The 23,559-nt window shown below is 37.8% G+C and overlaps 1 protein-coding gene across 1 annotated transcript; it reads left to right on the top strand.

Moving 5' to 3' along the window:
* The first annotated feature begins 6,420 nt into the window (after window positions 1-6,420).
* On the top strand, window positions 6,421-22,029 carry LOC131438322 (lysyl oxidase homolog 2B). Its single transcript, XM_058608246.1, has 6 exons — window positions 6,421-6,842; window positions 12,114-12,260; window positions 12,346-12,596; window positions 12,685-13,229; window positions 13,297-13,454; window positions 20,912-22,029. The coding sequence occupies exons 1-6, from the start codon at window positions 6,641-6,643 to the stop codon at window positions 21,127-21,129; spliced, it is 1,521 nt and encodes a 506-aa protein (XP_058464229.1). The 5' UTR covers window positions 6,421-6,640; the 3' UTR covers window positions 21,130-22,029.
* The last annotated feature ends 1,530 nt before the right edge of the window (window positions 22,030-23,559 follow it).

The raw sequence follows: 23,559 nt of genomic DNA, 5'->3' as shown, positions 1-23,559 counted from the left end.
AGTCTTGTATAAATGTCATTGTTTGGATTGCAATGTTATTGGGAATTTATTCTATTCCAAATCAGATTGAACATTCCAACAGCATGGTAGGACCCATTACCGGCCGCCCCGATCTCCATCGATAACATTAAGGAGATAAGGAACAGAGGAAATGTTTATGCTTGATCTGCCTATTTTTTTTGTTAAATTCAATTTTCTAATGCTAAATCCCATACAAACTTTAAACATCGGGCGCGAAAATATAGTTTCACTGATTGAACTATAATTTTGCATAGTTTTTATGGGACCCAAAAAGAACACGAAAAGTTTGGTGGGGCTGAAATCGAAATTTTGTCCCGCCACCAAATTATTTGTATTTGGTTTCGATTAGTTAAGGATGATCCATTAGTTGAAGTATTTGGTGTATTTCTTCTTCCAACGAGATTTCAAAAGGTGAAGTTATTTATTTACACTGATCCTTTTCAAAATTGAATCAATCGGTGAACAAGATAAATTTCTTCCAGAGAGAATTGTCAGCTAACTCTAACTCAGGCAAACGGACTCATCTAATCTAAAATAGTTTCTAAGATTACGGCGGTACATCATCGAATCAGTAATACGGAAAATGAATCATGGCAGTTTGGAGGCTTTGGAAATAGTAAACTCAATGTGCTCCTTGAAATTTAACTTAGAGTCCAGGAGGACACCAAGATTCTTCACAGATGATGTACGTTCCAGAACAATTTGTGAAATATTATAGTCGAAACTGACTACAGACTGTTTGCGACTAAAAGGGATGACGAAGCATTTGGAGGGGTTCAAAACCATTATGTAGATATTACACCAGTTTGTCAAATTATTCAACTGCTCATGTAGGAACTCTGCGTCAGCTGTTGATTTGATGACATGAAATAATTTGAAGTCATCGGCGAACGACAGTTTCATGCAGTTGATCGAAGAATTTAGATCGTTGAGATAAAGTAAAATTTAAACGGTCCAAGGTGACTTCCTTGAGGAACTCCAGAGGTAACAACGAATGGTAAAGTTGTACAGTTTCCTATTTTCACTATCATTTCGCGACCATTAAGAAATGAGTGAAGCCAATTCTGGTTGATGACCCGTTAAATCCTAGTCTTTTTAACTTTGAGATTGTTATGTGATGATTAATCTTGTCGAACGCAGCGGAGAAATCGGTGTAGATAGAATCTACCTATGGTCGTGATTGTAACGAACGTATGATAAAGAAAGTATAGGATACTAAATTTTAGACGTCGAACGATTCGAACGATTAGCCAGCACAATCTAAACTTTTTCAATCCCACACAATTTCTTCTCAACTTTTTTAATCTCTCGCAATCCTTTCTAAACTTGCTTACATCTGCTAATCTCACATAATCTCTCCTAAACGTTTAAAAACCAGCTATATCTTGTTTGAGTTTAGAGTGATTTGACCCTTTTAACATATTATTTTCAAGTTTAGCCCAGAAAACTCGATAAACATTAAAAAGGTCCCTAGTGCAAATGACAATTTTTCTTTGTTCACTTTCTCTATCAATTATTACGGCATATTACTGTATTTTCCAACAAAGTGCGGATCGAAAGTTGATGGATTCAGTCAATATTCTATGTAAAGTGTCAGAGAGAGGGATTGCCGATAGGGCCGTAATAATCAAAAGAGAAAGTTAACAAAAAGAAACTGTCATTTGCACTTAGGACCTTTCCTATTTTTTGTCTTCAAATGTGGCACTCAAATCAACGTGTAGCATACTGGAGTACTACTTGATTCTTTACTGGGTGAGGACACCCTTTTTTGAAAGATAATCACCCTCATTCTTGTTTACGGCCGTATGCGATACGTTCGAAAGTATATCAAATTCGTATTCCTGTTCAGAGATGGCATTTCACCAGAGTGATACACGCTGGAGTCAGATTCTTGTCCACACCGAGGATGCAAAAAACGAAGCACCGCACAAAGAGGAAAGCGCACATCTTCTCAGTGTCGAATAGACAGCATTTAAATGTGTGTTTGTGGTTAAAGCAGCTGGCGCGAGTGAAATACATTCTCTTCGCATGAATCGCTCACACGCGCTCTCGTCTAAATACACCCAAGTGACCACTGGCGCGTGATGGTGAGCGAACTAAATTGTTTTATTTTGCTGATTTTGCGTGCCCCGCGCTTCTTCTACGCAAACCATACACCAGAGTGCTCACCTGCGTGTACACCTCTGTGAAAGTATCTGCATCCACCTCAGAGAATTTATTAGCTAATGCTCTAGCACTTTGGTGCGATTCAGTGGAAGAGGTAAAAGGAAATAAACAAACGCGCTCATGATGCGTGCACACTTTATACAACAGTGGTGTATAAATGTGAAAGAGAAGAGCTCTCGTTGAAGTTGTCAGTGCGAGGGGAGAAATTTTGCTTGCTCTTCGTCACACAGAGGAGATAGGAATCCTGTTTACGTTCGAATCAATCACACTTTTAAACATAGTACATGCATAAAAACAACGCCCAACCAACTTTAAACTATCAGCTCTGGTACAGATTCAGTAGTAATTAAAAATCTTTGCTATCATATGTTATTTGACTTGTTTTTTTCGCTGACTTTGTATCGGCATGCTTGCTTACGTCCGTATCGACTATTCGACGAACACATGCTTTCGAACGAATGCGAACAAGCCAGTAGTTTTTTTTGGGAAGATTTCAAGCATCAAGGAAGTGACGAATGCTACATAATAAATAAATATCGTACTCAGGACCAATTTTATTTAAGTCGGTGAATTAAATTTTCAAATTAAACTTTGTGCGAAGTAAAAAACGCGTTTAAAATAGCAGTCCGATCAGTAGTATCTGCGAAAAATATGTTGCATTCTTCTTGCACTTTTGTCATGTTTTCGATAGTCTACATATTTATTACATTGGTAAAATCATGCATTTAATATAAAATAAAGCATGCTTGACCATAGCGTATTTTTCATAAAGTACCTAATAGATGTAAAATTTGATGCGCAAAAACCTGGAACCGCGCATATATTCGAAGGCTCGCCAGAAAGAAAACAACCTTTTACTATACTGCTATGCTTTCTAAATGTTTTCTGCAAAACACAAATTTATGATTTGATTACAAATCACGTTTAGATTCGAAAATAAATTTGTTGGAAATCGGTTAAACTTTTTTCTAAGTGTTCGAACGGTTGATTCGCAACATTAAACTGACGAATCGAAACCACGGCATTTCGTCTATTCGTCCGTAGACGAGAATGGGACTTTTCGTTCGTACGAATGATGTTCGAATACACGTATCGTTTGAAGCTAAACTGGCATACATTCTAGCGTTTCGCATATGGTTAATCACATGAATTGGACTGATTTCATCATGGTTTAACATTTATTTGAAGAAGTTTACTGATATTTGAATATTTTGTGGCAAACAAGAATGGCTTATTCGTATTCGTTCGAAAGCACCCGTCGTATTGCCGATACGAACGTAAACAAGAATGAGGGTGAATGACATTACGCGGAAATTGAAAACGTAGTGGAATTTGTTAGTATGTACCTTTTTAAAGGTTGATAAATTCTGCTATTCTTCATTTCTAACACATGGGCTTAAAAGTCCCGGGTTTTTTTTAGTTAATACTAACCTTTGAAAGCTGTAAAAATTTCATTTAGTTGTATTCATTAGTTAGTGAGTTATTGTACTAAGAGTGACGATACTTTTTTTTATTTTCAGAACAATGGATGAAAAGTAATTTCGTGATTTAATTTTACACTGCTTCCTTGATGGGAAAAATACCGTTCAAGCGTAGCAATGGCTTGAAAAGTGTTATGGGGACTCCGCTCATTCAGAAACAAAAGTAAAACGTTGGTTTTTTTTACTTCTAACGTGTCTCTACGACCACCTATGCTGTAGAACGCAGTGGACGTCTAAATGAAGCGGTAACACCAGAAAACATAAAAAATATCGCACAAAATCATGTTTCAATTTTCAAAGAAACGACCGCATACGGCAAAGAAAAATATTTGTTTCATCAAGACATTGCATCGTGTCACAAGTCAATCGAAACAATGGAAAAAACTACAATAATTGAATTGCTCCAAAATCCACCGTATCCGCCAGATTTGGCCCCCATCGACTACTGGCAGTTCGCAGATCTGAAAAACAATGCTCGCCGGTAAGAAATTTCGCACGAATGAAGAGATTATCGCTGCAACCGAGGCCTATTTTGAGGCAAAAGATAACTCGTTCTACACAAGTGGTATTGGAATGTTAAAGCGGCACTGGAATGATTGCGTTGCTCTTGATGTAGATTACGTTGATGAATAACGCTAATTTTGAACCAAAAAAATCGTGTTCTTTATGTTAGGCCCGGGACTTTTCAGCTCATGTGTATTGATGAACCCCATAACTTCTTTTAAGAACAGGTCGTTGGATAATTTGCAATATTTGGTGTACATTTTCGAACAGAATACTGCGTTTATATTTATAAACTGAATTGACATGAAGTAAATAATATAGCATACCCCGTTCCAAACATACTGCTTCAGAGCTACCATACACATACACCTTAAATGAGACAACCGTATCCACCAGGATTTTGCCACATCGGTTCTGAGATAAACGTGGCTGCCAGCCGTTTGTCATACTGATCATACTGTCTTTAACATTTTCAGCGAATTGGGTTTGACAGCCGTCACTGAAACCGTCTGGTGCCCAGGTAGCCGAAAGACGGTGCGGGTACAGCTGTATTGTAAGCACCTATCAATACTCACATATATTACAGTATGGAAAAATCAATACATTTACGTTTAAATTCTATAACTTTATTATCTCTACATCTTAAGGGGCAACTTACAATTTTAGAAAAACTGCCATTGTTAGAAACTCGAAAACAGCTTCCAATGAGAGGGAATTCATGGAAGATATTTCAGTGAATAGTTGTGAATAGAATTATACATTTCCCACGTAAATCTTTTTTTTAACGAAGAAAACTGTTCCTTCATTTTCCAACAATGGTTTACGGAAGGTCATGAACGGCATCTTAAGCCAGTAGTGTAATGATAATTTTTCAATGAAATTGGTCTTAGCATTATTGATGGCCACAGTGTGGCGTGATGGTGCATGGAACCAAATGGAGAAAGTATGAGCAAAACATAAGTGTAGAGGTGATTTATACACGTTTTATCTGCAACCAACTGCCAGTAATATTGGAAACTTTACCTGCTGTAGGTTTGCCAGCAGCTGTCATCACCATCTTTTGCGAGCAATAAAAGGGAAAAAAACTACATTAGTTCTCCTATACCTAACACCGACCACCGAGTTCTCCTTCACAAGTCAAAATGGGCTGACATATAGTATAAAGTTCGGCGAAATGATATTTATTTTACATTTATCCGTCCTCGTTGACCTCATTCACCGAATAGTTAAATCTCCGGAGAATTGCACCAAGCGGTACTAGAAAACGAACTCAGACAAATGTTGTCCAATTCTGCACGCGCGGAACGAGTGGCTGCATCAATGTTCGACATAGCTTCCCATTAATCGAATTCAGAGATAGGTTCAATGTCAGCAAACGAATGAATCAACCAGCTTTCCCAACCAGTAACAGTGAGGAGCAAGAAAAACATCGCGAACATAGAAAGTATGCGACGTCTGGCACGTTGCCATGCACCGGCCGGTTTTGTGGTCTTTCAATAGAAGACATGATTAGACACCATTTTTTAATGTCAGCTCAATTGACCACCGGCAGAATTTGATGAATTCACATAATTGTTGAACGATTTCAAATGTAGCACATCACTGCAACAAATTACCACTCGTCTCCATCATAGTTTGTTGATTGCTGTCCGTGCAAGATTGGACACACAAGGTCACCAGTTGCTCCCAAAACATGAAGGTCAATGATTGCACCACATGACACTATTCCACGCGGTCTGGCAGCAAAACAATTTGCCCCACTGCCTGCTGTAATCGCTACGTAATGAATGATGTTTTTATTTTCTCTTTTCATTGTTAATGTTGTTCTCCGGAGCACTGATTAATGACCGCTTGGTGACACAATTTAAGAATAAACATCACTAAGAAGTGGTGGTCAAATCAGACATTTTTTTCTATTTCAATAAAGAAAAGCCTTGCAGTTGATAGGGCGACTTCACCTTTGTTTTATTTTCTGATTATTTTGCATCGTTATAGAAATAAATCGATAGTTACTAAATGAACCACTTCCTAAAGCTACATAGCAAATTGTATTACACAATTTCCAATCTATAAACTAAAATTATCTGCTAGCTACGAGTTTTCTTTCTCGTATCATAATCATTCGAGGAAGACTTTGACACACCGCTAGGTGAATTTTGACAAAAACAAATCAGTAAACATGTTTAATTTTATGTTCTGAATGAAAATGTCTGACGCAAATGATCGCAAGCCAGTCGCATCGCGACAATCGAACTTTTAAGATCTCGTTGTGAGCTGTGATCAGGCGGTGGGAATCTCGGCGGTGAATGAAGAATCATGGTGATAAATGTTAGTATTTTTAAACCAGTTAGCGTTTGGTTCGATTAATTTTGCAAGAACATATTTTCAAACCGTGTTTGGTGCTAGTTTTCTTCTTCCATTTGATAAAACTAGATTGAATTGAATTAAACGTTTCGTTCACTTGAAAAATGACATTTTTTCACTACAAACAATGGCAGCCGTCGGCGATCTATGTTCTAGTGATTGTTGCCGTAACGACGGCGGCACTGCAGGAGTCCGCTTTGGAACAGGCTAGACTGCACCGTGAGAATTTGGTTAAAAAGTATTTGAAGAAGCTGAAAAAGGAGGAAGGAGCCATCAAATTGGTTGGAGGTCGAGGCGATTTCGAGGGTTAGTTATGTTTTATCCTAGTATTAAGCAGAACTTTTTTTGCCCACCGCGTTGCCCCTTAACGAAATTTCGAAAATATCACCGTGACTCATTTGAGCATTTTAAGCTGATCATACTTATCAATCCGTAAATGAGTTTCGTCATCAACTAACCAGACCAACAAATCGGAATAATGTTTATAGTGAGCGTTTCTGGAGCCCGCAGCGAACTCAAAAATATTCGCCACACCAACATTTTTCAATCAACACAATGAAGACGAACTGATATTATTTCATTTTTCTGTAAAATTTTTCCAAGCGACATTTTTAATTTTATTCAATACAGCCTTGAGACATAAATCTCGCATTGAAACTGTAAACTTCACAAATGTCTACGGGAAACCATTTTAAAGTCATTTTTTAGTCAAGCGGACTATTCTTCATAAGGTTTATAAAGCAAAATGATGAATCAGCATACCCGTTATAATCTATTTCGAAATGATTCAAAATTCAAGAAAGTTTTAAAACCTGCTTTCAGGAATCAGAACAAATTGGCTCAAATGGCACGTTCCCCTTGATATGTGGAGATTTGTGCCTTGCTATTGTATTAACGTCACCTTTAAGGCTTTTAAATACAATTTAAACGCAATTGTTACTATGGAATATGTTATAGGTACATAGTATGAAACACTACAAGTGATAGTCCTTTGGGTTAGCTGGTTTGGGTGAAATAACATTTCAATTAACTGAATACACTCATATCGAGAAGAGAACAACTAATTCGCTTGAATGATATTCATGCTCATTTTCCTTCAAAATTAGATACAACATTTCGTTTCGATAAGATATGTCATCGTGTTAATTTTGATCAGTGTATTCCATGTCGGTGTAAGAACATTTCTAATCATTGAATAATTTTGACATTACCAGTAGTTTTTGCAAATCAGTAACTCTTTAATATGTTAAAATCGAGACGTCAAAACTCTTGTAACGCTTTTTAACACTTATAACTTACAACAAGTAACACATATAACGTCTCGTAATGATTGTACCGTTTAAAAATGTAACACATGTTACGTTTTCTAACACCTGAAACTTATAAAAAAAGTTGCACATGTAATGATTTGTAACGCTAATAACATACAAAAAAGTAACGCATGTAATGCCTGCAACTCACAAAAAACTAACGCATGTAATGTTTCGTAACGCTAAAAACTTATATAGAGTAACATATGCCACGTTTTGTAACCCCTGATACTTACAAAAAAGAACATTTCGTAAGGCCTGCTTCTAACAGAAGGTAACGCTTCGTAACGGCTATAGCTTTCAAAAAAGTCATGCATTAAACACTTCGTAACGCTCATAACATATGGAAAGTAACACATGTAACGCTTCGTAACACCTATAACTTCAAACAAATAACGCCTGCAACGCTTAGTAACGCGTATAACTTATAAATAAGTAACACATGTCACCTTTTGTAACCCCTGTAACCTACAAAAAAATGCTTCGTAACGCCTGAATCCAACAGAAGGAAACGCTTCATAACGCCTATAACTTATAAAAAAGTAGCGCATGTAACGCTTCGTAACGTCAATAACTCACAAAAAAGTAACGCATGTAACGCTTCGTTACGCATTTAACTTACAAAAAAGTAACGTATGTTACGTTTCGTAACGCCTATAACTTACAAAACAGTAACATATGTAATGCTTCGTAACGTCTATAACTTATAAAAATAACGCAAGTAACGCTTCGCAACATCTGTCATTTACCAAAAATAACGCTTTAACGTTTCGTAACGCCTATAATATACACAAAAGTAACGCATGTAACGCTTCGTAATGCCTTTTACGTACAAACAAGCAACATATATAACGCTTTGTAACGCTTCGTAATACCTATAACTTACAAAAAATGCTGCATGTAACGCTGCGTAACACCTATAACGTACAAAAAAGTAACGCATATAACTTACAAAATAGTAACGCAGGTAACGCTCCGTAACGTCTATAATTAACAAAAATTTAACGCATGGAACGTTTTTACAAGAAATAACTTACAAAAATATAACACATATAACGTTTCGTAACGCCTATAACTTATAAAAATAACGCATATAACTTACAAAATAGAAACGAATGTAACGCTTCGTAACGTTTATCATTTACAAAAATGTAGCGCATGTAACGCTTCGTAACGCCTATGACTCACAAAAAAGTAATGCATGTAACGCTTCGTTACGCATATAACTTACAAAAAAGTTACGTATGTAACGTTTCGTAAAGCCTATAACTTACAAAACAGTAACATATGTAATGCTTCGTTACGTCTATAACTTATAAAAATAACGCATGTAACGCTTCGCAACATCTGTAATTTACCAAAAATAACGCTTTGACGCTTAGTAACACCTATAACATACACAAAAGTAACGCATGTAACGCTTCGTAATGCCTTTTACGTACAAAAAAGTAATGCATATAACTTACAAAATAGTAACGCTTGTAACGTCTATAATTAACAAAATCGTAACGCATATAACGTTGTTACGAGAAATAACGCTCCGTAACGTCTATAACTTACAAAAAAATAACACACACAATGCATGTAATGTTTCATAACGCCTATAACTTACAAAAAATAACGCATGTAGCGCCTATAATTTAAAAAAATTAACGCATGTAACGCTTCTTAACGTCTATAACTTATAAAAATGTAACACATATAACGCATGTAACGCATAGAACTTACTAAATAGTAACGTATGTAACGCTTCATAACACTTATAGTTTATAAAAAGTAACGCATGTAACAAAAAAAAATTTGCAAAAAATAACGCATGTAACGATTCGTAACATCTATAACTTACAAAAATATAACACATATAATGCTTCGTAACGCCTATAACGTACAAAAAAGTAACGCATATAACATACAAAAAAGAAACGAATCTAACGCTTCGTAACGTCTATAATTTACATAAATGTAGCGCATGTAACGCTTCGTAACGCTTATAACTTACAAAAAAGTAACGTATGTAACGCCTATAATTTACAAAAATGTAACGCATGTAACGCCTATAACTTACAATAAGTAACGCATGTAACGCTTCGTAACGTCTATAATTTACAAAAGTATAACACATATAACGCTTCGTAACGCCTATAACGTATAAAAAAGTAACGCATATAACTTACAAAATAGAAACGAATCTAACGCTTCGTAACGTCTATAATTTACAAAAATGTAGCGCATGTAACGCTTCGTAACTCCTATAACTTACAAAAAAGTAACGCATTTAACGCTAATAGTTTATATAAAGTAACGCATATAACGCTTCGTAACGCTTATAACTTACAAGAAATAACGCATGTAACGCTTCGTAACGCCTATAACTTACAAAAATATAACACATATAACGCATATAACGCTTCGTAACGCCTATAACTTACAAAAAAAGTAACACATGTAACGCTTTGTAACGTTTATAACATACTAAAAAAGTAACGCATGTAACGCTTTGTAACGTTTACAACTTACTAAAAAGTAAAGCATGTAACACCTATAATTTCCTTCCGCATCGTAACTCGTTTACCGCAATATTCTAACTCTTATAATGGTTTTTAATGCTCATAATTTACACAAAAATAATTCGTTTCGTCTTCGGCTCATCAGAGCATAACAGTTTATGTTGAACTGTTACACCACCTAGCTGATCAACATAAACCACTAGGCACGTTGTTGTTCTCAGCAGAAAAACTTTCGCACTCGAGCTATTGAGCACGATAAACGTTGAAGTACTTTTTTTTTACTTTATCGAAAGATGTCTTTTTGGTCAAGTGTTGCTTTACAAAATATTTATTTTGCGTTAAAAGCCGACGTTTGGAAGGAATATCCCTTCATCTTTAGGGCAACTATAAGATTACCATACATGATTAGTCACAGTTTACACATTATACAATTTCACAACAAATTGTTTACTCAATTTCGAACGATCAACGATGCTTATTTTAAGTTACATAGTCACTTCCCCCGCACATCAAACTAGATTAAACATTGAAATTTTTCAGTCATGGACAGCGAAAATGAGGAGATGTACAAGTAGAAAAAGAAAGAGACTGTTTGGTAATGTGAGGGAGAGAGAAAGTACACAAAACCAGAGTATGCTGCGTTAAAATTATGTGTATCGGTTCTAGAGTTAATGGTGGAACCGTCTGTGAAAATAGGACACATTTCAAAAATTTGCAGTACATTGATGCTGATGTTGTCTACTTCGTTCGAGTTTGACTACAAGTAGTTTATTGTCAACATCGGGCTGTTTTCCATCGGAAGACATTTACCAGGGAAAACAAAAACTATTGAAATGCCAGAACATGTTAAAAATCATCTGGAAACAGAAAAACAGTATTTTTATATTTCATATGTGTGTTGTTTTCACAATCCAATTCCAATAATAAAAATGCAATAAACCCGTTTTACTACCGCGAAAAGTGTCTGCAATCAGACTAAGAATGGGAAAACTTCATCAATCAAATTTATTCAATAGATACGTACATGCTGGATTCGAACAGCATCCGTCGTTGAGAAAAAGAAAAGAAAAAAAAAGAATCTGGTACCCAACCGTAGGACGAGAAATCTCTGCCACGAAAATAACAACCAGCGCAACCAGCAAATAGGACCGGATGGAACTGTGTCTATTGAAAAGTATAATGGGAAATCTCGTTATCCTTTTTGTGTCTCAGTGACACAAAGCGAATGGAGCGCTCGAAAAGACACTCTAGAGGGGATTTTTTTTTTCTCCTATCACTCTTCCGATGCTAACTCGATAAGATTGTCGCATGTGAAGACGCACCGGAAGCCCTTCCAAAGCTTACGCTTAAGCTTGGCCAGGATACCTGTCTGCCTGATATGGCTACTGATCCTACTTTACCTTCCAGGTAAAGTTCAAAGTACCACGTGATATGGGATTTAGTGTCACGCGATGGTCGCATAGGATAAACATTTTCCTGAAAACTCAATATTTTCTGTTATACTTTTTTGAAGACACGGGAAAAATTAGAGAAAAAATTGTACATTCAATATATCCACGGTTAGGTGCTAACAGGTGCTCTTTTCATTTTTTGTTCGTTGTTGACGCCGTTAGATGATTCCGTGCTCTAAGGAGCGATGGTGTTTATATTGTATTAAGCTATCTGAAAGCTCTATCTTTCTTTTTTTCTGTTTGTTTGTTTGAAACGAAGCTCATGACTGGATTCGCTGTAAAATGCTTCTCATCATTTTCCACTTACAGGCAATATAGAAATTTTTCACGACGGTAGATGGGGTGCCGTCTGCGATGACGAGTGGGACTTGAGTGAGGCGGAAGTTGTATGCCGGCAGCTAGGCTTCCCGGGTTATGTCAAAGCCACCCACAGCGGACAGTTTGGCAAGGCAAAGCGTAAGTATCGGTCTATTTCTGGAGGATTTGCCTCAAAAGCAACATTTTTCGTGGAAATGATTTCAATTTCGGCTACAAAAAAAAGGAAAGTACTGGATGGATAACATTTTCTGTGGCGGAAAGGAAAGCGAACTGGCTTTGTGTCACTTTGATGGTTGGGGTCACCAAGATTGTGATCCCAGTGAGGCTGCCGGAGTGATCTGCAAGAATAATGATGAACCAGCGACGACGGCAAAACCAGTTCCGGTAGTGTACAAACCGAAAAAAGTTCCACTAGCGACAGAACTAGAGGTACGGCTGGTGGGCGGAAGGATTCCTAACGAGGGCAGAGTGGAGGTAAGTTATCCAACCACACGCATGCATTCCAAGTTTCCAGATGCTACTAATTGTCACATCTACCTCTTACAACGTTTTTTTTTTGCAGGTTCGAGTTGTTGGCAACGGTGCCGGTCCATGGGGCACAATTTGTGCTGATGGATGGTCATTGCTGGAGGGAAACGTCGTATGTCGGCAGCTGGGAATGGGCTATGCAAACGATGCTATTCAAACGGATTTTTTCGGCGGCTCAAACCAAAGTGAAATACTGCTCAGTGGTACGGAATGCTATGGCAACGAGACCAGCCTGGCCGAATGTTCGCACCATCAGCTCGGGGCGGCCAACGTGTGCAGCGAACTTGGGAACCACGTGGCGGCGGTGACTTGTGTGATGAAGATGGCTGATTTAGCATTTGATCACGCGGAAATGGAGCAGTCGCTGCACCTGGAGGACAGATTGATGTATTTGTTGCAGTGTGCCATGGAGGAGAACTGTGTTTCCTCGCAGGCGTACGACATCCAGAGAGACAACCCGAACTGGCACCTCGAGAGCAGAAGGTTGCTTAAATTTACGGCGCGGGTTTTGAATACGGGGACGGCCGATTTCAGACCTCACATTCCGAAGCACCTGTGGGAGTGGCATCTTTGTCATATGTATGTTCCGATGGTATTCATGGCATTCGTGAGAAAGTTAATGGCAATGTTTTTGATTGTTTGACAGGCACTACCACAGCATGGAAGTATTTGCTACGTTTGACATATTCGATCAGAACGGGAAAAAAGTAGCCGAAGGTCATAAGGCATCATTCTGTTTGGAGGATAATCAGTGTCTTCCCGGAACCGAACCCAAGTATGCTTGTGCGAATTATGGAGACCAAGGTAAACTACACTCTTAGAAAAAAAAAAATGAAACTTTCATTTGACGTTAATTCAAGCCCGCCGTAATTTATTGGGTGATGACAGAGTATTACATTTTTAATATGAAACAAAAATAAATACTGTGTCTGTTTCGATGTCAACTTCAGCTAAACTAGCTGTGCAGTTAATGATATGACTAATTTTTACTTGCTTCAAGATGTAAATTTAAGTGAATTGCGACGCTCTTTTTGTGTGCATCTATAAAGACATAATTTACACATTTTTTCTACGTGTGTATTCATATGGAATATTGGGCAGAGCTGAGCTGAAATAGTAAACTTTCACACATTCCATAGAAATTCGACAACACCGACAATGACATGCAGGCAGCGCATCGATCGGTTAACAGGTTCACATCGTTGAATTTTGGGGCAGTAAATTCTCAGTTTCCGCCGCTTGAGCATCTTTAGTTTTGCGGATCAATATTATTCAATAAATAGCTCTCTCACTACTAAACACACACTTGCCACATCTGCACTATCACTCAAAATAACTATTTTAACCTAATTTGTAACTATACGTACCAATTATACTTTTTTGAAAGCAGCACCAGGACACCGCATCGCACTCCCAGTGATGCCAACTCTGCTCTGTTCATATGGAATACTGGGCAGAATAGTCAAACTACCATGAGAAAAACTTTTCTTGTAAACGAGTTGCCGAGAAACTTTATGCAGTTATTAATCTTCATCGCATTTATATTTATTTTTTTTATTTAAAAGATGTTTTTTATTCAGGCCTATTTGCGTACAAGCTTTACGTGGCCGAATTAGCCGATTTTTTAAATAAACAATTTTTCGAAGTGGATCTCGTTGTCACTCTTTTTCTAGGAGGAGAAGAGCTTCCATTTCTCTCCTGCGAGGGTTGAGGGGCACTTTGTTCGTGGCTCGTCTCGTCCTCCATTGCCGCATCGGTGGTTTTGTTGTTGATTTCCGTCTTCTTTTCGTTTTCCTTGTTGTTCGCAGCCTTGAGCTCGTTGCTAGTTGCTGTAGGAGCGCCTTGTTGTACATTGGTTGCAGTTGTTGGTTGGTTTGATGGTGAAACAGGAGTACTACGCTCACTAGTTTTCGTAGTTGAACGGTTGACCTTGTCTTTTGTTGAAGATGTTCTTTTCGCAGTTTCAGTGCAAGGTTTACCGTAGGTTGTTCACAAAACTGACATGTAACCAGCTGATTTTCATAGGTAATCAGCGTTTTACACGGATGTGTCCCACATTGACCACAAATGATGTATGATGGAATTGCCGCACGGAGTTGCATATGTACCACTCGCACGCCATTCCGGATGCCGGGGAAAAAATTCCGCCATACTTCTCTTTCGATGGAAAGAACTTCACCGTATTGCGACATGATTTCCCGAACACACTGATCGCTGGACTGCGGGGGAAGGTCATGCACGCGTACTTGTATGGCATTGTCCACTATGTGCACAGGAATTTTGTATTTAATGTTGTCACACTCAACGCTGTGCACCTCGTTGTTAACCGAAGCGAATGCAATTGCATCGCTTTCACGTTTAAACATAACGTACACACAGTTAGACGCCTTGTTGAATTGAATCTCAGTTACATTATTAGCGTCTAGATGCATTCGTTCTTTAAGTAAGATTTCAATTTCATTTGCTGCTGGTCTAACTTTGCAACGCTTGAAATCTATACAAATTGAAGTTGGCCTTGTTGGCCAAGTTTCAGGCTTTGTTAAATCGTATTTGACCATTCCGTACACTCTATTGTTCACTGCACTGTATTGTCTTTGTTTCTTTTGCTTCGACCGCAAACGATTTTCGACTGTGTTGGCTGAGATGCGAGCACGAACTGATTTATATTTATTTTGAACCGTCTAGAATTTAAACACAATTCTCTTAAAGAAGACGCCAATCATTAGTGGTAAAACGTTGGAAATTAAAACAAAAATATTCATTTTAATTCTATAGTGACTGAAAAGCCGCTCATCACAAAAAAAATAATAAAAAGAATCCAGTCGACAGTTTCTTAAATTCATCGGAACAAATCATACTATAATGTGTGTGTTTGTTTTTGAGTTCTCTATGGAGTGAAGTTTTTTGTTTAAAACCTTTTTTAATCCACCTAGTGGTGTCATGATGCCTTTTTCATATTACTTATATTTTCAAAAACAATACTAGAAGATTCTGTGAAGTTTCTTTTTTTTTTAAACTTGAACAAAATCAAAAGCTTTCTTCGGTATAAACTACCATCACCTTTTTCATTTGGTGAACAGTTATGTCAAGTTTATAAAGATTTAAATGTGGCACCTCTGCACGCTATACAAAATTGAACAAAGCACGCTGTGTGCTAGGCGGGTGTGTTTTCTTCTTCTTCCGTGCCAGCTCGTACCGAAGTGTACCGATTTTGAATATTTTTGTATGAGAGTTTTCAGTTTTTGATACTAATTGCCCTATAATTTCGGAACCGGAAGTCGGATCTGGATAAGATTGCACAGTATCTTTTAGGACTCTGAGAGCTTTTATTTAATCATGATACGATGAATTTACGTTTTTATAGCTTTTCTTCACTATTACCGGTGCGTGCGGAAGCGGAAGCCGGGCACTAATAGTCCCAAAGCAGATTTATGTATCCACCAACTAACAAGGTCTACTAAGTAGGTGAATTTACCAGTAAATTTTATAAAAATGTGCACCTCGTTTCGCTATCGCTTGTGAAAAAATACTCATGAAAATGAAAATTTTAACTAATCGAACTGTAATACCGGAACCGGAAGTCGGATCTGCATAAACCTTTCGGGGACTTTTTAAAGAATTTCAAGACCTTTCATTTGCATTTTGGTTTATAAAAATCGGTTGAGAAACTTCCGAGAAAATTGGCTGCACATTTTCTCATAGATTTGCACATATTACCTTGTAATTCCGGAACCAAAAGTCGGATAAGGAGGGCTGAAAAGTTACCACTTGTGGCTGAACACCCAATTTGAATCCTAATAATTTAATTTTAATTCATATTTCAATTAATATTCATTAAAAAAAGGTAGATAGAATCGCAGGATACAAGACAAATAACACACCGTTCATTTTTTTTCGTAAAACTCTTTTAATTCTTCAGCATAATGTTCAAATGTTCAAGTTTGTCCATAGCCCTAAAGTATGCTTCAGCTGCAGCGAAAACTTTCTAATTCGGGAGAAATCGCTTTTCTCGGAGTATCGTTTTGAGATCAATGAAGAACCAGTAGTCACTGAGGACCAGATCTGTAGTGTATGGTAGGACAGGAAGCTGATCGAAGCCAGGCATGGCAAAAACACGGATCCGTTCTGCACGGTACTCACCATCACTCGTGAGCACACCACCAGGAGTATTGAATGCTACGCTTCGTGCCCGTGTTGAAAAACACACACCGAACGCAGTAGAAAAAGCACCCGTACCGGTGGTCGTGTAATTGCCAAGCAACGGTGTTTGGATTTTCGGGCAGCACTGAAGTCGAGTGTTCCTGACTTCGGCAAACACCGAAGCCGAGTGTTTCCGATTTTGCCATATACGTTGCTTGTACTATAAGCACCTATAGCACCACGGTATGACGAAAAATGCGTTTGAATGATTAATTCTTTTTTCATCAATACGCGTCTGATTGAATTCAATTGATTGACATTATAACCAACGCATGGGTGCTCTTCGGTGCCTTCGCGAAATTGAAAACACTCGGCTCCGGTGTTTAACGAAACTGAAAACACGCAGTTTCGGTGTATGCCGAAGCTTGAAACACCAGCGCCGAAAATAAAACAGCGCCACAAGCACCGTGGCTTCGGATATTGCGTTTCGTGTTTCTTTTTGTGCACTGGCACGCAATGGCATTCTCAATACACGCGGTGGCGGTGGTTATATGAAGCACGCAGTGCAGTGCAGTGTTTGGACATGCCTGATCGAAGCTCGTTTCGTTCAATTTAGCCATTGTTTTAGTTAACTTGTGGCACGGTTCGTTGGCTTGGTGAAAGATGATTTATTTCTTTTTGATAACATGATTCATATATTCTTCGAACTTTGTTCAATCGTTTCATTAACACTTATTGTAATAGTCACTGTTGATGGTTCTTCTCTTTTCAAGATATTCGATGTAAAGTACACCTCCAGCAATCCAAAAAAAAACGAACGCTTTGACTTTTCTAACGTTTTTGGACGCATCAGACGGCTGCACGTCACTCAGCTAACTGCCGATTCGACTCCGGAGTAAAAGGGTGGATCCACGTTTTATCCTTTGTCACTTACCGTTTCTGTTTTGTGCGAATGAACAGTTCCAAACAGCTCTCTGACAGCGTTGTTGCTTATGTTTGCTTGTAAGCGAACTCGGCATCAATTTGGAAAAGACCATTGTCATGCGTCGATTTTCGCGTAAAATTGTAAAAGCACTTTCAGTTGATGTCTCGGCAATCCCTCGGACTTTGATTTATTATCTGAATTTTTGTACTTTCGAAAAATAAAGCTAATTTGAGATTAAAAACGACATTTTTGGAACGATGTGCAATTGTATCATTTCGCCGAAAGCGATTCAACCGTAGGACATTTCGTTGAAATCAGTTTTACTGAATGACTCTTGCACTCTGACTTTTGACTCTTTGACTCTTTGACTCTTTGACTCTTTGACTCTTTGACTCTTTGACTCTTTGACTCTTTGACTCTTTGACTCTTTGACTCTTTGACTCTTTGACTCTTTGACTTTTTGACTCTTTGACTCTTTGACTCTTTGACTTTTTGACTCTTTGACTCTTTGATTTTTTGACTCTTTGACTCTTTGACTCTTTGACTCTTTGACTCTTTGACTCTTTGACTCTTTGACTCTTTGACTCTTTGACTCTTTGATTTTTTGACTCTTTGACTCTTTGACTCTTTGACTCTTTGACTCTTTGACTCTTTGACTCTTTGACTCTTTGACTCTTTGACTCTTTGACTCTTTGACTCTTTGACTCTTTGACTCTTTGACTCTTTGACTCTTTGACTCTTTGACTCTTTGACTCTTTGACTCTTTGACTCTTTGACTCTTTGACTCTTTGACTCTTTGACTCTTTGACTCTTTGACTCTTTGACTCTTTGACTCTTTGACTCTTTGACTCTTTGACTCTTTGACTCTTTGACTCTTTGACTCTTTGACTCTTTGACTCTTTGACTCTTTGACTCTTTGACTCTTTGACTCTTTGACTCTTTGACTCTTTGACTCTTTGACTCTTTGACTCTTTGACTTTTGACTCTTTGACTCTTTGACTCTTTGACTCTTTGACTCTTTGACTCTTTGACTCTTTGACTCTTTGACTCTTTGACTCTTTGACTCTTTGACTCTTTGACTCTTTGACTCTTTGACTCTTTGACTCTTTGACTCTTTGACTCTTTGACTCTTTGACTCTTTGACTCTTTGACTCTTTGACTCTTTGACTCTTTGACTCTTTAACTCTTTGACTCTTTGACTCTTTGACTCTTTGACTCTTTGACTCTTTGACTCTTTGACTCTTTGACTCTTTGACTCTTTGACTCTTTGACTCTTTGACTCTTTGACTCTTTGACTCTTTGACTCTTTGACTCTTTGACTCTTTGACTCTTTGACTCTTTGACTCTTTGACTCTTTGACTCTTTGACTCTTTGACTCTTTGACTCTTTGACTCTTTGACTCTTTGACTCTTTGACTCTTTGACTCTTTGATTCTTTGACTCTTTGACTCTTTGACTCTTTGACTCTTTGACTCTTTGACTCTTTGACTCTTTGACTCTTTGACTCTTTGACGATTTGTGACCGATGAACATCGAACGTCAGTTTAGCAATCTGTACTCCAAGCTCACACAGTTGAACAACTTTCGAGATAATTTTACCATCAATATGACTGGAGACAAAATTCGATGGAATGTGATAACTTGGCACTTGGCTACATTAATGATTAGTTTATTTTTCCTGCTTCAATGAACGAATAATATAAGCAGACATTGTAGCCATACTACAAACAACAATATAGAGTTTTAAGATATCTGCGAAGACTAAATTCCATAGTGAGGACGATGGACTCGAAGCTGTACTAAAAAGAACGCCTCAAAACCCGCGTACTACCTTTCATTAAAGTCCCTAAAGATCCCGTGAAGTTTTGGCAAGATTTGGTGAGTTGCTACTACAGCCGGGAAGTCATCCCGTGGTACAGCGATAATAACATAGTTTTCATCCGGCCCATCGAGAGATTTTGTGCAATAATGCTTGAGAAAAGTGGAAAAACTGCTCGAGATGCGATTCAGATAATCAAAATGTGGAACAAATGTGCCAAGGAAGTTCACTCCGGAGGTGTGCAGCGTTTGATGGGAGGAATCAAGAAGAAAGTGCGAATTTTCATTAGAAACGAAGTGAAATGAATTGTATTGTCATTTTATCCTTAAAGTACAGTGAATTTGTTTTGAAGTATTGATCTTATTTGTACGTCAATTCGTTATCGATGATTTTATTATTTCGAATTCTAAATAGTTAGTTAGACATAGTTTCACTATCTGTGATGTGTTTGCATATTGGTTCCACGTCATTCCATTGTCATGTCAATGTTATTTCACAATATTCACATGTCATTTCACAATATTCACATGTCATTTCACAATATTCACTTGAGTTTGATTTCAGTTCACTTGTGTCATTATCGTTTAGTACCGAATAAGGTTCTTTATCGTGACGTCATGAATAAATTCGCCTGACAGTTCGTTAGTGCTTTAAGATGGATTTCATCTTATGTTAAACAACGTTGCCTTACGCTCATGATGAGTCATGTAAGCCGTCAAATAATACGGCTACAGGGTGTCCCACAAAAAAAATCGATTTTAAAAATGCAATAATAAAAAACCGGTTTGATAGATTTCAATGATTATACATTTATTTGAAAGGTTGATTCCTGTTAAAGTAATTGACAAAGTGTTCGAGATTTAAATATTTAGCCACTTTATGCCCAATTTGAGTACAAGTTTTGCTTTACGCTACGCAAAACTTTTCTTCATGTTAAAGTAACGAAGTAACGTGGAATTGGCTTGTAAGACCAGCACCGTATGCATCGAACCGCCAACCCGGGCTAAGTTGAAGAGTTTTTAAATGAAGACATTACCTTAAAAACTGGCTGCTTGGATTGAAATTCTTGAGCTTCGAAATCTACTCAAGCCAAATCGTTCCATTTTACTCGAATGGCAAACGAGGACGACAAAAATAACTTTATTAATTCTCGTTTTATTCGGCATTATGATTGGGGCCTTGTTTAAAAATTTGTGTTTCGTGCGTGCGGTTGAAAGGACATAAATCTCTTAAATTATGTTCTATGATCATATTGCAATAATTCTATTGGGTTGCGTAAGGAGCAGTATCACTCGATAACATTCTACCACTAAACGAAACCCTTCTAACCGAAAAACGAAAATAAGGTTTCTAATAACACACCTTTTTATGATTACAGGAATATCCGTCAACTGTGCCGACATCTACCGGCACAATATCGACTGCCAGTGGGTGGACATAAGCGAACTGGATTTCGGTCAGTACACCCTGCGAATCGCCGTTAATCCCGAGTTTAAAGTGCCGGAAATTAGCTACGACAACAATGCGGCCGTTTGTTCGCTTCTCTACACGGAAACCTACGCCCGGGCTTACGACTGTAAAATAGTGCGACCCTAATGGAAGCTGGTACAGACGCAGCCAGCAACCCTAGACTGACGATATGGCATTCAAATGAAAGAAAGTTAATAAAAAACTATGTCGCTGCTTTTAAGTTAAATCGAGTGTAAAACTACTTGTGGTGGTAGCAATTCGGTTTGCTCATCCCGGCGGGGCTGCGAGGAACAATGGGATAGGAATTATTTAGCATTTTCCGAAACCATAACGGTTGGGTCCGGTTGAAGTTGATGCAGTTATAAAACATTAACAATATGCAAAGAACTCGAGCGATGCCCGGAATAGTATTTAGCAATTAAATTTAACTCGCTGTTACTCTGCCAGTTATGATGGAATGGGTCATGGACTTCAAAGTTTTAGTTTGGCTTAGAAGTATTTTGAAAAGTCATCAGTTAATTTCTCGATAAACCGACAAAGTGATTAATATTCCTTTCGGCAAATAACTTTCGACGTCGTTAGTTCGTCGTTCGAGAGAAAGATCCTTATCTGCTAGTGTCTGCCAACGAGAGACGGCTTGCGTGAGGACACCGAAAATGCGCCAGCTCACCTGTTATGGTAAATTTACTCGATGAGTTCGATAGTTGATGAAGGTGATAGTTTTATGCTAAAGGTCAATATATTTCGTTTACCTTCGTCAATGTGAAAGTTACAGGCTGCCATCGATAGCAGAAAGGATAGCTAGTGCCTGGCTATGGATTCTGTCGGATCAGAACGACAAAAGTCACATCATTATCAGGTGCCTTCAGCAGCTATGGTAATACAATTATTTTTTGATGAAAGATAAGTTTTCGTGATGTTACGTGGATACTGTCTCTGAGTCTGGTTTTGTTCTAAATTGTGACGATAACGGCCATCGCTCAAAATGTTTTGTAAAGGATGTTATAAATTAATACATACTAATACAAGCCTTTTCCAATAGAAAGTGCACATATAAATATTATTTCAGGATTGCAATGTCATCGAATGGAGAGTCATTTATTTTTATTATCACATTGGTTAGTTCCGCTTGTCGATAGAAATGGTCGTTCATGCTTTCTAAAATATCGTCGATAGTAGCTGGAACACGACACCTGGTCAGCTGGTTAACTCTGCTTTTTATCGGTTTTGACCATACGAAAGCACGTCAGAATAAATTAAAGGCTGACTAAAAGTAAATTTGTAAGCCCCTGTCCTGTCGCTAGCACGCCTCTAGCGTTGAGAATCGAAAGTCTTTGACAATGGCCATTTGGAAGTTATCTTGTTTTTGTACTTAGGGCACTTAACTGTATGAACACGTCAGTGCATAAATTGTTTGAGTTTGATGGAAGTGGTCGATCGCGTCAAAAGTTAACGTAAAATGAAATTTGAACGAAGGAAACATAACACATCCTCACCACATTTTGACCAGGATCGTTTTAGCGCAATGTTGTTGCATGTGACCCATTTCTCATCCCCAGACACCATCTGTTGGAAAAAATGGACCAACTTCGTTAATGGAAATTCGTTCCATTATGCTTTTTTATGTTAATTGGTGTGGTTTAAAACTGTTTTATCGTTGCTCTTTAACTTCTGGGCTACGGACATATTGGTCAACTTCAATTGTTGTTGTGATTTAATAGACGTTTTTTATGGCGAGCCTGTCGATGCGAAGTGTGTCTTTATCCTAAAAAACAATCCTCAAAAGAAACCATGAAAAACCGAAATTGCACATCAATAGTTTTTACAGCATCATGGCCACCATAAACATCTATCCCAATTTCTGTCACCTGGCTTGGATTTTCACCTTTGTTCAAGAAAAGTTGGAAAATGTATCGAATCTTCATTAATTTTCAACATTCTGTAGCTCAGAACTGGATGCTTCAAATAAAAATGTGACATGATACCTTTTCTTATCGATCCACATGTTATTTCTCTCAAAAATGTGACTAGAAAGACTAGTCATCGATTGCTTCTTTAGAATGAGCAGGACAAAATATCTATTAAAATAATCAGGACAATTTCAAAATATATAAAAAATAGTTGCCTTTCTCATATAGAAAGGTTATGCAATCACTGTGAGAATCGAGTGTCTTATACCATTCGACTCAGTTCAATGAAAACGCAAAACACCTGTGTGTGTATGTAATGTTTTTTAACATTAGCTTTTCTCGGTTCAGCTTTTACACAACCCTGGAATCAAATGAAAGCTCTTGTTGTCACATACAAAATTCCTAAATATTCTTCGGATCCGACTTCCAGTTCTGGAATTATGGAGTAAAAAAAGTAACGTAACGAAAATAAGGCACCAACTTTTCTTGGAATTTGTTTAATTGTTTCATTTTATTTTTCCCCTTTTTTGTAAAGGATAGGTGTTACGAAGCGTTTCATGCGTAATTTTTTTGTAAGTTATAGGCGTTACGAAGCGTTACATTCGTAACTGTTTTGTTAGTTATAGGCGTTGCGAAGCGTTACTTT

Source organism: Malaya genurostris, chromosome 1 (assembly GCF_030247185.1).
Source record: "Malaya genurostris strain Urasoe2022 chromosome 1, Malgen_1.1, whole genome shotgun sequence".
Classification (NCBI taxonomy): Eukaryota; Metazoa; Arthropoda; class Insecta; order Diptera; family Culicidae; genus Malaya; species Malaya genurostris.
This window is presented reverse-complemented; position numbering and strand designations above follow the sequence as displayed.